A 16,937-nucleotide genomic window follows, 5' to 3' on the forward strand; every position below is an offset into this window, starting at 1 on the left:
ATATAATTTAAAAATATGAAATTATCGCTTTAAGTATATCAAAATGTATTGAGAATGCCCACTGCCAGACATTTTAGGCATGTCCGCCAGACTAAAAAAACAGGTAGCCAAAAACTAAGCTGGACTAGCTCATTTACTAACCACATGAAACTTGTTGCAAAATGTACAGCATATCCACATGTATCGAGAATCACAGATGCCAGACATTTTCAGTTCTGGGGTACCCACGCCAGGCGTCCCTAATTAACCCACCCCAAAAGCTAAGCTAGACTAGCATGTTTACTAACCGCAAAAAAAAAATGTTGCAAACTGTTCAGCATATCCACATGTATCACGAATCACCAATGCCAAACATTTTCAGTGGTGGGGTACCCCGGCCAGGCGTCCCTAATTGCCCCACCCCAAAAGCTAAGTTAGACTAGCTCATTTACTATCCGCATGAAATTTGTTGCAAATGTTCAGCATATTCACATGTATCAAGAATGACAACTGTCAGACATTTTCCATTTTCCGTGATGGAATACCCCCGCCAGACATCCCTAATTGCCCCACCCCAATATTTAAGCTAGACTAGCTCATTTACTAACCGCATAAAATTTGTTGCATAATGTTCAGCATATTCACATGTATTATGAATGACCACCGCCAGACTATTTCGGTGGTGGGTAACCCTGCCAGACGTCCCTAATTCCCCCCCCCCCCCGCCAAATAACCTACGCTAAATTAGTCCATTTACTGACCACACGAAACTTGTTGCAAAATGCTCAGCACATGCTCATGTATCAGGTACGACCACTACCAGACATGGTTGTGTACACCCGCAAGATGTCCCTATTTGCCTTCGACCCCCCCCCCTCCCCGAATGAACAACAATGACAACATCATTTGATATCAAACTTGATCATATTATAATTAGGTCAAAATTGGAATTAATAAGCCAAAAGCGGCAGCCATTTTGGATTATGGTCTCGATCGATCATAGTCAAAACCTGTGGTCGGCATTTCTATTGCAGCAACTGCCCGCACTTATATTATCTTGCCTGGACTTGCTTCAACTTCATCAGATACATTTTCCAGTGATCTAGACAGTCCATAAGAGACATTATTAAGAGCTACATCTGCCTATTATAGGTCTAGCTGTCTTAAGGCTTTAGGGGGGTTGGATGGCCGAATGGTTAGCATGTATTATAAGGCCTGTCATTGAGTCAACTGGTGTGGTTTCGAATCCCTGGTTGTACGTGACAAGGAGTATAGGGTCGCCTGTCCAACCTCGTGGGTTTTCTCCGAGTCCTCCAGTTTCCTCCCACTGCTAAAGACCCCTACACGCAAGCGAATTATTGAAATAAAATTAAACCATGTTAGTCCCAAAATGACCTAGTTTATGTCGAGTGATGTTAAACTCTCTCTCTCTCTCTCTTTAGGCTTTAAGTTATATAAATTAATAATTAGACATTTATAATTAACATGACAAGACCATAATAAGGTCCATGCCATAATCAACTCTCGATGCTCAGTATAAAGTAATTTGAATGAAATTATGCATTATCTATTTTTGAACTATTATAGCAAGAATGGCCATTTCTTTATGTAAATCTTAGATAATGTATCTTTATCTATTAGAACCAGCGTCTGCCATGCAGGATACGCCCACATTTTCGAGAGATGGATAGAGAACAAGCTAAAACGAAAGTGATTTTTTCTACAATCAAAGGCCATAATTCAGGAAATTACAATTCGATATGTGCAAATATCGAAAGGAACCGAGATCCATGGGTTATAAACTTACATTTCAAGTTTCAACAAAATTGGATAAAAATTGTGACCTCTATAGGGTCCACAACCTTGATATACCATATTTTTACGCTATAATTTGAACGAGGGGCGCCATTTTTTCTGTCAGTTTTGGGCCGATTTTTACGAAATTCAAACTCAGCGCCCCTAGGGTGTAACGGTGATATAATAATACGTTTTTTTAAATCGGATAAAAATTGTGACCTCTATAGGGTCCACAAGCTAAAAATGCGATTTTTCGTCCTTAGGGTGTAACGGTGATATAATAATACGTTTTTTTTTAAATCGGATAAAAATTGTGACCTCTATAGGGTCCACAAGCTAAAAATTTAACGCGATTTTTCGAACAATCAGGGGCCATAATTCAGGAAGTTACGGTCTGATATGCGAGAATATCGACAGGAACAAAGATCTTTGGGTTATAAACTTACATTTCAAGTTTCAACAAAATCGGATAAAAATTGTGACCTCTATAGGGTCCACAACCTTGATATACCATATTTTTACGCTATTTGAGAACAAGGGCAGCCATTTTATCTGTCAGTTTTGGGCCGATTTTCATGAAATTCGAACTCAGCTGTCCTGAGGGGGCAATGGTGATGTAATAATAAGATTTTTTAAATCGGATAAAAATTATGACCTCTATAGGGTCCACAAGCTAAAAACATGATTTTTCGTACAATCAGGGGCCATAATTCAGGAAGTTACGGTCCGATATGCGCGAATAACGAAATGAAACAAGATCTTTGGGTTATAAACTTACATTTCAAGTTTCAACAAAATCGGATAAAAATTGTGACCTCTATAGGGTCCACAACCTTGATATACCATATCTTTTACGCTATTTGAGAACGAACGGCGGCCATTTTGTCTGTCAGTTTTGGGCCGATTTTCACGCAATTCGAACTCAGCCATCCTTAGGGTTTAACGGTGATATAATAATAAGTTTTTTTTAAATCGGATAAAAATTATGACCTCTATAGGGTCCACAAGTTAAAAACGCGATTTTTCGTACAATCAGGGGCCATAATTCATGAAGTTACGGTCTGATATGCGCGAATATTTTTAAAGAACCGAGATCTTTGGGTTAAAAACTTACATTTCGAGTTTCAACAAAATCGGATAAAAATTGTGACCTCTATAGGGTCCACAACCTTGATATACCATATTTTTACGCTATTTGAGAACGAAGGGCGGCCATTTTGTCTGTCAGTTTTGGGCAGATTTTCACGAAATTCACACTCAGTCGTCCTTAGGGTGTAACGGTGATATAATAATACGTTTTTTTTAAATCGGATAAAAATTATGACCTCTATAGGGTCCACTATCTAAAAACAAGATTTTTCGTACAATCAGGGGCCATAATTCAGGAAGTTACGTTCTGATATGCACGAATATGAAAAGGAACCGAGATCTTTGGGTTATAAGCATACATTTCAAGTTTAAACCAAATCAGATAAAAATTGTGACCTCTACAGTGTTCACAAGCTAAAAACGTGATTTTTCGTACAATCAGGGGCCATTATCCATAAAGTTACAGTCCGATACATGCCAATATCAAAAGGAACCGAGATCTTAGGGTGATAAACCTATATTTCAAGTTTCATTGAAATCGGATAAAAATTGTGACCTGTAGACTGTTCACAAACAATTGTGGACGGACGGACGGACAGGGGCGACGACCAATTCGTCCAAAAATCCCTCCTCTGAACATTATATCGGGGGGGGGGGGGGGGGGGGGGGTATTGGACCGGTCATGGAGCAATGATGATCATGTTGTATGTGGCCGGTGGCTTTCACGGGCCGCCACGCCATCACTTGAATCTGGATTGGGCTGGTATAATAGACTTTCTGGGCCGGGTGTGCTGGGTGTGGGCCAGAATTCGGAATCCTCCAATGGGGATTCTGAATTTCATCCGAAAATTTCATCAGATTCACCCAACACTGTCGCCAGAAACGTCTGCCGATGGTAACTCCCCAAAAAAATTCAATTTTAAGAACTCAGCAAAATTTGATGATAGCTGGTCTTGACGATACAATGATAATTTGGATGAAACTTTAAATATATGTTTTTATCATTAAGATCTTGGTTCCTTTTGATAATTATTAACATTAGTGTTACTTTGCTCTTATTTTTTGAAAAATTTTTCACAAGTTGATTTCCTTTATTTTGTTAATGTAGAATGGTAACGAACTGCTCTTTTCATTTTCTTTGTTTTATTTGTTTCGTTTGAATTTGATTTATCTGTTTAGTTTTTGATTGTTTAATTTTTGTTAATGAAGTTGATTCTTTTAAACTTCGTTTTTATTTTTGAACTCTACTTGGTGTAGGTGTTCATCAGGTAATACCTCGACTGAGTTCAATATTGAGATTAGCCGGTTGATTTGTTGGATATAAACCTTTGAATAATAGCGCCTAACAGGCAGCTGTGTTTAATTATGTTCTCCTGATTTTGATTGTTTCTGTGTGTTTGAAGTATATGTTTGTGATATGCGCTTAGAAACACTTCACGTGTAATGAAGCGCTATATAAATCGAACAATAATAATAATAATAATAATACGTTAATTAATAATATGACGATATGATAATTTCACAGGTTGATGGTTGTAAATTACTTGCAGGTCGGGGTTTTGGCCTTAATTAATCAATTTATGAGATATATTATTTGACAGAGATTATAATCAGATATGCCACCAAATCGCATATTTGGGGTTCATTTTTCAAAATTTTCAAGGGGGAGAGCCCCCGGAACAACCATCCGGGCTCCGCGGTCAGTAAAAGGGGCCGCTCCGACACGGGAGCCCGGGCCGGTTCCCGGCCCCAATCCGCCCCTGGCGACGACAATATACGTCCACATGAAAATGTGGGCGTATAAAAAGCTCTAGCTGTGATTCCGGACTCCATGATTTGAGATTAAACTATTGTTTTTGTTCAGATTAATATGGTTTCAATTACTCTGTAGCTGGTGGTAGTATGAAACACCATCTTTGTTTGGATGTTCTGACACGGTGTAGTTATTTATTGTTTTTTTCTTTCCTAGCAGTTACGGATACCCTTTACCAGTCTTTGGCATTCCTAGGCAAAAGTGACTAGAGGATAAACCTATTTCAAAAATAGGTTGCCAAGCAATGAAACGTGCACTTGCAGCAGCTAAGTGATCATAATTGGGGAAGTCAACAAGGGTTGTTGCATATTTTTTCTTTTGTCAGTAATGAAAACATTTACAACACAATAAAATCTGATTACGAGTAATAACCCATTAGGTAATTATCAGAAATCATTAGAATTTGTTTCGATTGCTTGTCTCATGACCTTAAACACGGTGTATATATTTATATTAACTTTAGCCTCTAGTGGGTCGACAAGATTTCTGAAGTGATCAAAGGCCATAACTATCAGAAATTATCGGAAATAATATACTCAATAGGTTTCTTCATCTCATGATCGTAAACACTGTGTATAAATCTATAGTCTATCGGATAGTAACTTTACCCAGTAGAGTGTCCACAAGATTTTTCAAAGTGATCAAGGGCCATAACTCTTACAGCAATTATCGGAAATTGTTAAAATCATGACAGAAAACACTGTGTATCATTCGGGTAGTAACTTTAGCTTCTAGAGCATCTACAAGACTTTTCAAAGTGATCATGGGCCATAACTCTGGCAGTAATTATCGGAAATCGTTAAAAATATATAGGTGTCTTCGTCTTATTACCGTAAACGCTGTATATAAATTTAAAGTTAATTGGATATTAAGCAATTGTGGACGCCGGACGGACAAACGAAGGCGACGGCAATATACAACCACATTTCAATGTGGGCGTATAAAAATGTTCCGACGATTTGAAATCGCTTAATTGTGTTTTAAATATTGATGGGTAATTAAAGTTGTTTTTCTAAATCTCTTAATTCTTTCAGGGCAACAAATGTATTAATTTTTAGTGATATTTCCAGAGTTTGGGGGACAATAAGTTCCATTGGAACCGTAAAACACATCATTAAAGGACACTGTTGCAGGTCTACATGTAGTTCCTTTTCATATCCTTTAGAGGATTTTAATAACTTGATGACAGCAATAAACTATAACACATTATTATTGAAGAACAATTACTAATTTATTTAAATGATGTGTTGAAGAGTATTCTTTCAACGTTTCAAATTAATTAGAGACAAATTCAAAAGTAATTGTTTTTCTTTTTCTAATTACAATATCTATTAACAGCGTTAGTTTAAAACAAATCATTTTGAAAAAAAATCAAAGTATCACACTGGTTTTGATATGGTAAATGGTTCAACTTATGATGAAACCTAAAAAAAAAAAAATTTATATGGTCATCTATCAATGATGACCAGTATCAGTGTTTTAAAATGTACATTGTTGATCTTTAAAGGGCATATATCTTTAATTCAATATTATCCATAATACTTGACATTAAAAACCATAAATTAGAATTTAATATTGGTCCATTTCAATTAATATATTGATGTTTTCTTAAATATGCATTATGTAAGATTTAAGCGGAGGACAGCAGAATGATTCGGCTGAATCAATTGGCACCGAATTGCAGTCAAATGAGATTTGGCCGAATGAGTGGACACACTAGGTGAATCCTTCGCACGATTCACCAGTCGATTGCATCACCTTTTTACGTCAAATGATTAAACATTGCACCGACCATATATTTAAACAATCACGTGAGTGGTGTTTGGTTTATGGATTCTACAGTCGGGTGAATGCTTCAGTGAAGTGGACACACAAGGCGAATATAATTCGGCTGAATGAAAACTCGTTGAATATATCAAACATGTTTGATTCAGCCGAATCAATTGACCGAATGACAGTGGACATAGGCCTTCTAGGCGAATATTGGCAACGATCGATTCAGCCGAATCATTTGACTAGTGTGTCCACCGCTTAGATAAAGAGCTGGCCGTTCTTGCTATAATAGTTCAAAAATAGATAATGAAAAAGGAATATAATGAAATTTTCATTCAAATTACTTATTCTGAGAAAGTTATACTGTTTTGAAGTTTTGACAAGATGTAGTATATACTGTTTATTATCGTAGCAACAGTACTTGGCAACAAAGACTTTATCGTTGAATTCTAAAATCCCACAGGAGTTACAATCCAGTTAAATCTCGACCATCTGATAGTCTAGAGAGTTGATGATAACTTGTCATGTGAATAAATGTCTAAATAATAACTTATATAATATTTGAAGCCAAAATAAAGACCTGCAATGGGCAGATTTACTTTGTGCAAAATGCATTTTTAAAGTGAAAATATAGGCCTCTGGTATCTATGAACATTTAAAAATCAATTCCCAGCGTTGTGCTCTCTGTGGTCTAGTGTACCATTTGTAATGAACAAAACAAAACATATCCCACAAATCAAAGTGTAATTAAAAATGGCTGATCCACAAAAGACACAAGAAAGATAAGGATAACTATGTACACAGAACAACCAGCCACCAACGACTGCCATTCAACAACAGTTTCTGGTCATGTATATGAAATAGAATTTTAAAATTGAACCTTAATCAGTCAATATACATTCATATTATCTATTTTCATCTATTTTATTGGTTCCAAAGAATAGAGCTATTCACGTTTTGGTACCCGATACCTCATTAGGCAAATACCTTTACACATGTGTAGGATAGATAATTCACCCAATTTCTGACAAATTCCAACTACTTTTGATGGTTGTGTACACATATTTATAATAAGTCTCACCTAACCAAACTGTTCCTTTAACATAACCAGAATATATTAGGTACTGTGATTCTGTATTAGCTAAAACAAAGCTAGAGATCTGAACAATTTTTTTCAGACAATTGTCGATAAAAAAAAATATGGGTAAACAAACTATTATTGAAGTGATATACCCAACATGTATTCAATAGATTTTTCATGCAATTACACCAGAATACCAAACTCTTAATTGATTTGAATGAATTGTTGAAAGGATTATTGAAAGGAAAAGGCAGTGAGGTAGTCTAAAGTGCATTGTAAAAACAGGTTTTATCCAGTTATGTTTTCCAATATATACATGTATATTACCAATTGTATACTTTTAAAATCAAAATAACTAGAACAAATAATACACTGATGGCTGAGATTTATCCTTTATATAAAATACACATATATACAGGTATAATACATTCCTTTTGACCTGTCGCACAAAGCACAAGTAAGACTTACGTACATGTAAATTGAACATTTCATAAAATATACAACCTACTTGTACATAAATTAACCTAGGCTTGGTAAAATGTGCCACAGGACACTACAAACAGCAGAGATAAACAAAATATACATATGGTAAACAAAGTTAATATACATTTAATACAAAGAAAAATATATATTGATATACATGGCACTGAAAAAGCGGTCTTGATAATGAAAGGTTGTGTAATTTGTAGTAGTTTACCCAAATCATATTTTTTAAAATAGCACTTATAAACTGAAAAATAAACAACATTAATCTTCACTTTCCAATATTACATAAATACTTTGAGCTATGGCAAATGTTATCATTCTGATTTCCTTACTGGTAATTTTTTGGTTTACAATGTCATTTCAATGATCTATTGTTGCCTTCCCCAGCGGGGCCCTTATTCAAGAAAACTTAAACTAAGAAGATACAATCGAAATTTTAACAAATACTGCAATTCGATTGGCTGACCAGTAAAATCAATTTGCATATATCCAATGAAGTTGCAGTATTTCTTAAAATTTCGGTTGTAACTTAGTTTAAGTTTTCGTGAATAAGGGCCCGGGGCAATATCTCGGAAGGCTAATTTGTTTACATAAGGTTGTCACAGTGACATTGACTAATAAAACTATTTTAAGGGAATTTATCTAGGAAAACAAAATGTCATAAGATTAAAAATTATATAATAACACATGCAATATATATTTTGATAAATATTTACTAAAACCTATAAAATAATATAAACAAGGGACAATTTTCCCAAAATCATAGAAATAAATGTTTACATTAATAATTCTAGCATAAATAAAATAAAATTCATTAAGCCACAGCAAAAGCCTAAAATAATAAACAAATCGTCCTGTACATATTATATAAGGTGGCTAAGTGAGTAAGACGTTGGATCGCTAATCTGGAGGTCCAGTGTTCGATCCCTTCATTTTCCGGCTTTTTCCCCCTTGTCAGTAGGGTGGGACAGAGGGCCTGGTAAGGGACGTATAGTCATTTGGATGGGACGAAAAAAACGAGGTCCTGTGTACACATAGGCGTGCACGTCAATCATCCCTTGGCAGTTTGAATTTGATATAAGAGTAGGCTGTAGTGTTGCTGTATGGGCAAAATTTCCCTTATAGCACACTGGTGTATGCCCATCTTCATTAGCCAATGCATAGAATATAACATAGATTGATAGGAATTAACACATATTATAACAGCAGCTAAGTTGTCTGTGCTGTCCATAAAGGCTGTCACATTGTCATTCTTTTACAAGAAACAACCAGCGGCTGCCAGGCAGGATACGCCCACATTTTCGAGAGATGGATAGAGAACAAGCTAACAAGAAAGTGATTTTTCCTACAATCAAGGGCCACAATTCAGGAAATTACAATTCGATATGCGCGAATATCGAAAGGAACTGAGATCTTTGTGTTATAAACTTACATTTCAAGTTTCAACAAAATCGGATAAAAATTGTGACCTCTATAGGGCCCACAACCTTGATATACCATATTTTTACGCTATTTGAGAACGAACGGCGGCCATTTTGTCTGTCATTTTTGGGGTGATTTTCAAGAAATTCGAACTCAGCCGTCCTTAGGGTTAAACGGTGATATAATATGTTTTTTTAAATTGGATGAAAATTATTACCTCTATAGGGTCCACAAGATAAAACGCGATTTTTCGTACAATCAGGGGCCATAATTCAGGAAGTTAGGTTCCGATATGCGCGAATATCGAAAGGAACCAAGATCTTTGGGTTATAATCATTCATTTCAAGTTTAAACTAAATCGGATAAAAATTGTGACCTCTACAGTGTTCACAAGCTAAAAACGTGATTTTTCGTACAACCATGAAGTTACAGTCTGATACATGCCAATATCAAAAGGAACCGAGATCTAAGGGTGATAAACCTATAATTCAAGTTCCATTGAAATCGGATAAAAATTTTGACCTGTAGACTGTTCACAAAGAATTATGGACGTCCGGACAGACGGATGGACGGACAGGGGCGACGACAATATACGTCCACATGTGGGCGTATAAAAAACTTGTCAAGAACAACATCCAGTGAAGCAATTATCAGAAATAATGAAGATTGTGTACGCTAACATAATCATAACATGTACCAAAAATCAATGAAAATTAATATGTGTTTTGGGGTCTTGAATAGAATTGCCATGTATACATTTCAAGTCAATATGATAACATTGGCCTTAGCATACACAAGCTTTTTCTGAGAAATCATGAACTATCACCTCTGAAAGCACAGACAAAGGTGATGTATCAAAAAAAATCTATATATTTGAGTGAATTAAAGAATCACATGATTCAACCATAAATTGTTCAAAATATGAATAATGAATTTTGAAACGTCCTCAGTCCTCATGGTTGATTATGTGTTTGGAAAATTGTGTGCGTTGATGTTTAATCACAAAGATAGAATGCCAGACATCAAACCATTTGCCCAAAGCAGCTAAGTTGTCATAAGGCTGTCACATTTTTATCCTTTGTAGGTAATAGGATACTTACACTAAAACCTAAACAAGGACAGCAACCCATGAAGTAATTATCACAAATAGTTGAAGTTTGATAGACTTCTAGTTCTTCATAGATTTAACATAAACAAAACATGTACCGATAATCAGATAACTAATCAGATAACTTTAGCGGAGTGTTCCAGTTATCGGAAATTTTTGAAAATAAATTGGATTCTTCATCTTGTGAACACAACACCTTTTTTGAATTTCCAATTAAGATGTTTCTAAGTGATCATATTATAAATAGGCCTCTTCATCGCGTAGGGGTCTTCAGTAGTGGGAGGAAACCGGAGGACCCGGAAAAACCCCACGAGGTTGGACAGGTAACCTTTCTCCTTGTCACGTACAACCGGGGAATTGAAACTCCGCCAGTTGACTCAATGACAGACCTTACGATATAGCCCGCACATGCTAACCATTTGGCCATCCAACTCCCTCAAATCAATCAGGTGGTAACTCTAGGCTATAGAGCTTGTGGATAACTGACCAACAGACTGGGGTAATGACAACATATGACCACATTTCAATGGGGGTGCATAAAAATCATTTATAAATTGAGCATTTTGAACAGTGAGACAAGGACAGAAAGTGTTATCACAATTATATTAAATGTCATGAAGCATAAAATTGTAGAAAAAAATAGATCCATCATAATGCTGCCTTTATTTTATGATACACAACACCTAACACTCTCTTAACTAATACTACTGCATTTATCCAAATATGGCCAGTTGGCACACGCCCAATAATATAAATTCAAATCAAATCTGAAGTCAGTAACTTGCAAAAAAAACAACAACAAAAAAAAAAACGGATATGAGTGTTACTAATGAAAACCAATGTTTCCATAAGAATTTCATATTTTTTAGATTATAATAATTAATAATAGCTAACAGACATACTATGGATATAATTTTTGGCATTATTTGAATTATTTTATATCAATTTGAATGAGGAGTGAAAAGAAACATAAGTGGGCAGAAGAGAATACCAGTAATTAACTAAATTTGATGCTGAAAAAAGTAAGATTCAAACCTTTTCCAGTAAGCAAAGATATAAAAAATTTGAACAAAGTTTCACATTCCTTAGGAGATAGAACACAATGAAATTTTAACACAATATAATGGTAGATTTAGAATAATCCAAAAAGAACTTGACACCTATGCTAACTTAAAATAACAAATTGATATAACCAAATTTATCTCAGTTTTGAACAAAACACATTAATTAAGGCAATCATAACTGAGAACAACACCTTGTCACAAATATGATCTAACCTAATACATTAACAAATTTAACACACTTTCAGACAAACCCTTATAATTTAGTACAAAAGTCTGAGTTTCAAAACAATTTTGCTCTTATTAACAACGAATGTGTTTACATTTTATTATATACAATGGCTAACATACAACTTAACAAAATCTTATCACAATTTTAATATACTGTACATATCCATGCCTGAGAAATAAAACAGTTCTTAATAATAAGTTTCTGCATTAAGACCAAGAAAAAATATATTTGTCACTAAAAGCATTTCTTTCAAGCTAATTTTTAAGCTTTTTTGTGGACAATTTACCGGTATACATTTTACTGTAAAGGTGTTACTGGGCTAAGGGTGGGTAATCTACTCAGTGGTACATGCCCTAGAGTACTAATCATACTTACAAATATCATACTTCAGATGAAAATAAGTTTAAAAGATTCATGAAATGACCTAACTAAGTTTGAGAAAACATATATGTTTAGAAGACTTATTAGCATATATACAAACACTTCACCACTCAACATACAAAGTATTCAATTGTTCATTATCTAATAATAGAAAAGATTGTTTTAAAAGCTAATTAATTATTTCATACATAAGAGTTTTGGACTTAGTCAAGTTTAATTTATATTTGAGTTTGAATAAATTTTGATAAATAAAATATTTAAATAAAACAAAAAAAATGAAGCCCAAACCCTTAAGGCCAAGTTCAAACCACACACTAGGCAACCAAACATTTTTTAAACAAACAATTAATTTACATGCCTCAATCTTTTATTGGAATATTTCATACATATTCATAATAAAATCTGTTAACTTTTATATGAAAATAAAGTATTTTTTAGCGATTATGAATAAACGCAAAATAAACAATAAATGAATATAAAAATAGACAGATTGAACTATGACATTTATTATATATATACAATGTACAAGCACTGGTATAGCTATAGCCTATAATGATGAGAGTTAAAGCTATAAATAAGAAATATAAGGATACTTTACGAGGGCGTCAGCCAGAGTGTTCATTTAATACATTACACAACGTCTTGCTCAACACCATTAAACAACTTAAAGGGACCATCCCGATTTTAACAGTCTCTTGTAAAGGTTTTTAAGTGCTTTGCACTCAAAATTAAGCAGTTTTATTCTCCAAAATATAATCGAGATTGGCCCTTTAATAAACAGATACTCTTTCCTGCACAAGCATTTCAATAAAAAATGTACAATTAGAATAATGGTACACCAACAGCAAAGGAAGACAGCTGTATGTTAATAACAGTTAAAGCTGTTGTCTATCATATGCACAAGCACTGGTATATTTTCATTTAGCTACAATAATAATAATAGTTGAAGAATCCTATAATTTTGTTTTCAGTATTGAATGGACAACAATATATTCAATTTAATTATGGCTTGAAAATTTTCTGTTTCTAAGGTTTAAGCTGCAAGTGAAAGGCAGACAATAAAAAGAAGTGGAGAACACATCAATGGACATGTGGAACAAATATCTTTGGTTTCTGTAGAAATCTACTATAATAAAAACAAGTCTGATTCAAAATCTAATGCAAGACATACAGCTGTTTGTTCATCAAATCAAACATTGGTTCTAAAAGTTTACCATATGTAAGGTTTTGTTCTATTTATTGTCATTAGGATATCATTGCTATTTCTAATGATCCGTAAACTAGAACATAACAATATCATGACAGATTTTACCAGACGGACAATTTAAATATTACTTTCAAAACAAACCTTTTAACTCCTGAAGACATAGACAACAATCCCTGAAGATAATCGTTCATTATTGATGGCAAATTTATTATGCTGATGATGGAATTGTTCAGTTCTGCATTTAATTATATTAACATTTTGTTGTTGGTGGTGGCATTATTCCATTAAATTCTGTTTCGTTATTAGTTGCCATTGTTAATGGAATTTGAGACTGGAAGGTATCTGTTGGATTACCACCAACACCAACTGCCTCCCGAGCCATCTTATCACTCTTCAGTGCTGGTCCCCAATTCTCGGATGGACGTAATGACACTTTGATGGCCTGTAAGATCACATTAATAAAATATTAAATAAATAAATATATCACACAATCCAAACAAAAATCAATCAGAATAATATCTGACATATTTTCTTTGAAGCTGGAATTTAGATCACATGAACTCGATTACCTATCAAATTGGTAGTCTGGGTATACTGGGCTGCACTTTGTGGATGATTATCGGAATTTTGAAACAAGACACAGATACAGTGGAATCTGCATTAAGCAGCCACCCAAGGGAATTTTCACAACTGACCGCTTAACGGGAGTGGCCTCTTAATAAAATCTCGTTGCTTTTTGTGCCGACATAAATTAAATATTACGCTTGGATGCATTGGAAGCGGTAAATTTGGCCGTCGCTGAATCTTGCGCCGAACGAAAATTCTTTACTCAAATCTCGGACATAACTTAACGGGAGTGGCCTCTTAATAAAATCTCGTTGCTTTTTGTGCCGACATAAATTAAATATTACGCTTGGATGCATTGGAAGCGGTAAATTTGGCCGTCGCTGAATCTTGCGCCGGACGAAAATTCTTTACTCAAATCTCGGACATAACTTCTGTAAACTTGTCATTTTGTACCAACCTTCGATACTACTGTCTGCCATTGTGATGCATTCGATAATATTTATCCATTTTTGTGAAGAAAATCGATGAATTCATTTTACTTTATCAAAAAAGCACATGAACAAAAAACATCGCTAATTTTATCACCTATTTACAGGGTGTGTAACTCTGTATGTAATATTATAGGAGGCGCTAAGAGAGATACTAGATGATCGTGAAAAAACTCGGTACTTTTATTTCATTCAATCAGTATCAAATAATGTGTCGTTACGCGTGAAAACAATGATCAGGTTAGTCGTTTAATAAAACAAAAGATTAATTAACAGATAATCCCGGGTTGATTGTTATGTTTACATTTCTTTTTACCTGATAAGTGGGGGTCCAGTTAATTAACTACTACTCACGGGATTAACGGGGGGGTTACAAAGAACGACAAGCTGGTATCATTCAACAATGGCCGTTGAATGGGCGATGTTTTGTTGAATTTATTAGTAAAATAGTGACCGCTGGCCGCGTTAGAGGAGTGACCGTTGAATAAAGAGATAAAAAAACAGAATTTCTACGGGGGGAATTTATCGTGACCGCTTACAAGGAGATGTCGCTGAATAGGAGTGGCTGCTCATACAGATTCTACTGTATAAACAAAATGGCATGGAGCATATATAATAATGACTTTGGATTGTTTTACGGATAATAAGCATTTGGCAAATGGTTGGATAATATAACCAGCTCTCTTACATGGAACTCAGTTGTGACAGGTTTGTTCAAGCAACAAATGGGTCACGCATTGGCTACTGGTTTCCCTGACCACTCACTTAAATGCCTTACACTAATTGTATTTGATAATAATAATAATATCAATAATAAAATCAAAAGTCTTTGTCAATGGCAGATACGTAATACTGCTTTTTATATTGTCTATTTTCGATGATGGATTACATAACAAAAGAGAAAAAATTGGGTTAAACATCTGCTCAGAACAAACTAGGTAATTTCAAAACTGAAATATATTTGTTATTTCAATAATTCGCATGCACAGTGTGGAAAAACAGAAATCCCAGAGTAAACCCACAAGGATGCACAGTTAAATATAAGCTGACTCCTTGTTATAACAGTCCTCCTCAGACCTTAGACCACCCTATCCCCACTCCTTGGTAACATAATATTTACCTGAATGATAGTAGTGTTAGAGTTACGATACTGTTTGAATACTGTAATAAAAGCAAAGATTGGTATACATAATACAGAAGCAAGTGTTATTAGACAACCAACACCATCAGCCCAAGCTGGAAATATCAGGTCACCATATTTAGTTGGTTTAAAGTCAATCCAAGTGAAGATAAGAATAACCTGAAAATAAAAAATAGACTAAAATACTCTCAATCAACAAAATAATAAGGTGATAGTTAAAAAACCCCACCCAAATCCATTTGAATTTGTTTAACTAGTTGGAGAGTGTCACACTGAAATTTGATATACTCCAAATCATTTGGATAGGATGCTTTATTCTTGAAGTTTGAGAAAACTGTAGAAATTTCCTGTATAACTAATTGAGCCAAGCTTATAAATTAGTAGAAGTACAAACTACTGTAATATATTAATGTGTGCAGAGTATTCTGTAGTGATGTCTTTACAGATTCTGTGTGAAATTGTAAGGAAAAGTAATTGAATACCAAAACCTAAGTAAGATTTGATTCCAATGAAGTACACTATTTATTCTACCATAAGCTTCCTTACAAGCAGAAGGCACAAGTAGTAAAATAGACTAATCCCTGGTTCGCACACAGTGTGTCCTTAATGATAACTTTCTGTGACACTGAGGAGAGAGAGAGTGAGAGTGAGAGAGAGAGAGAGAGAGATGTGGTTCAACACCCACTTGACACATTTCGTGACTAACATTTATGGTTCATTTATATTTTAATAATTCGCTTGCATGTAGGAGTCTTTAGCAGTGGAAGGAAACCTGAGGACCCGGAGAAAATCCTTGTCACATACAACTGGGAAATCAAAACCACGCTAGTTGACTCTATGACAGACCTTATGATGCATGCACTAACTCGGCCATCCACCCCGCCTCGACACGGAGAGCTAAATGATGAAGGGTTTCTCTATGTGACCTGTATTAATAGCAGTAAATAAATTATCAATAAAGAATATACCAGTAAAGCAATTGGAGCAATGAATTTCCAGCTAATGACCCAGATTTTTGGTGGTCGTTTACCCAACATCGTTTCTATATCAGATAAAAATCTCTCAGCACCTGTAAAGAGTAACAGTCAATATTTAGGTTAAGAATACATTAAAGGAACAACTATACAAACTTACCTTGTCAGCCATGCAGGTGCCACCCCTGTTAAATCCCTATGGTTTTATTAGACCCAGACCACGATTATAACAGATGGCCTTTCTAGTCTAGTGCCCTAAAGCGACCCAAGGAATGTATAGGTGAAAGAAATTGAAGTGCCGCAAGAGATTCAATGATCTGTTGCACATCCTGCATGTA

General features: G+C 34.9%; 1 protein-coding gene across 2 annotated transcripts in view; it reads right to left on the bottom strand.

The window, feature by feature from the left end:
- Positions 1–7,912: 7,912 nt before the first annotated feature.
- Positions 7,913–16,937, bottom strand: part of LOC126830149 (sodium- and chloride-dependent glycine transporter 1) — a 50,349-nt gene continuing 41,324 nt past the window's right edge. For both annotated transcript variants that reach the window (XM_050560425.2, XM_050560424.2), the window contains exons 13-15: positions 16,594–16,694; positions 15,605–15,784; positions 7,913–13,871 (exon numbers count right to left, since the gene is read on the bottom strand). In XM_050560425.2, the coding sequence (XP_050416382.1) occupies positions 13,680–13,871; positions 15,605–15,784; positions 16,594–16,694 (473 nt within the window). In that variant the 3' untranslated portion in view covers positions 7,913–13,679. The remainder of the gene's footprint in view (positions 13,872–15,604; positions 15,785–16,593; positions 16,695–16,937) is intronic.

This window comes from Patella vulgata, chromosome 8 (assembly GCF_932274485.2).
Source record: "Patella vulgata chromosome 8, xgPatVulg1.2, whole genome shotgun sequence".
In the NCBI taxonomy this organism is placed as follows: Eukaryota; Metazoa; Mollusca; class Gastropoda; family Patellidae; genus Patella; species Patella vulgata.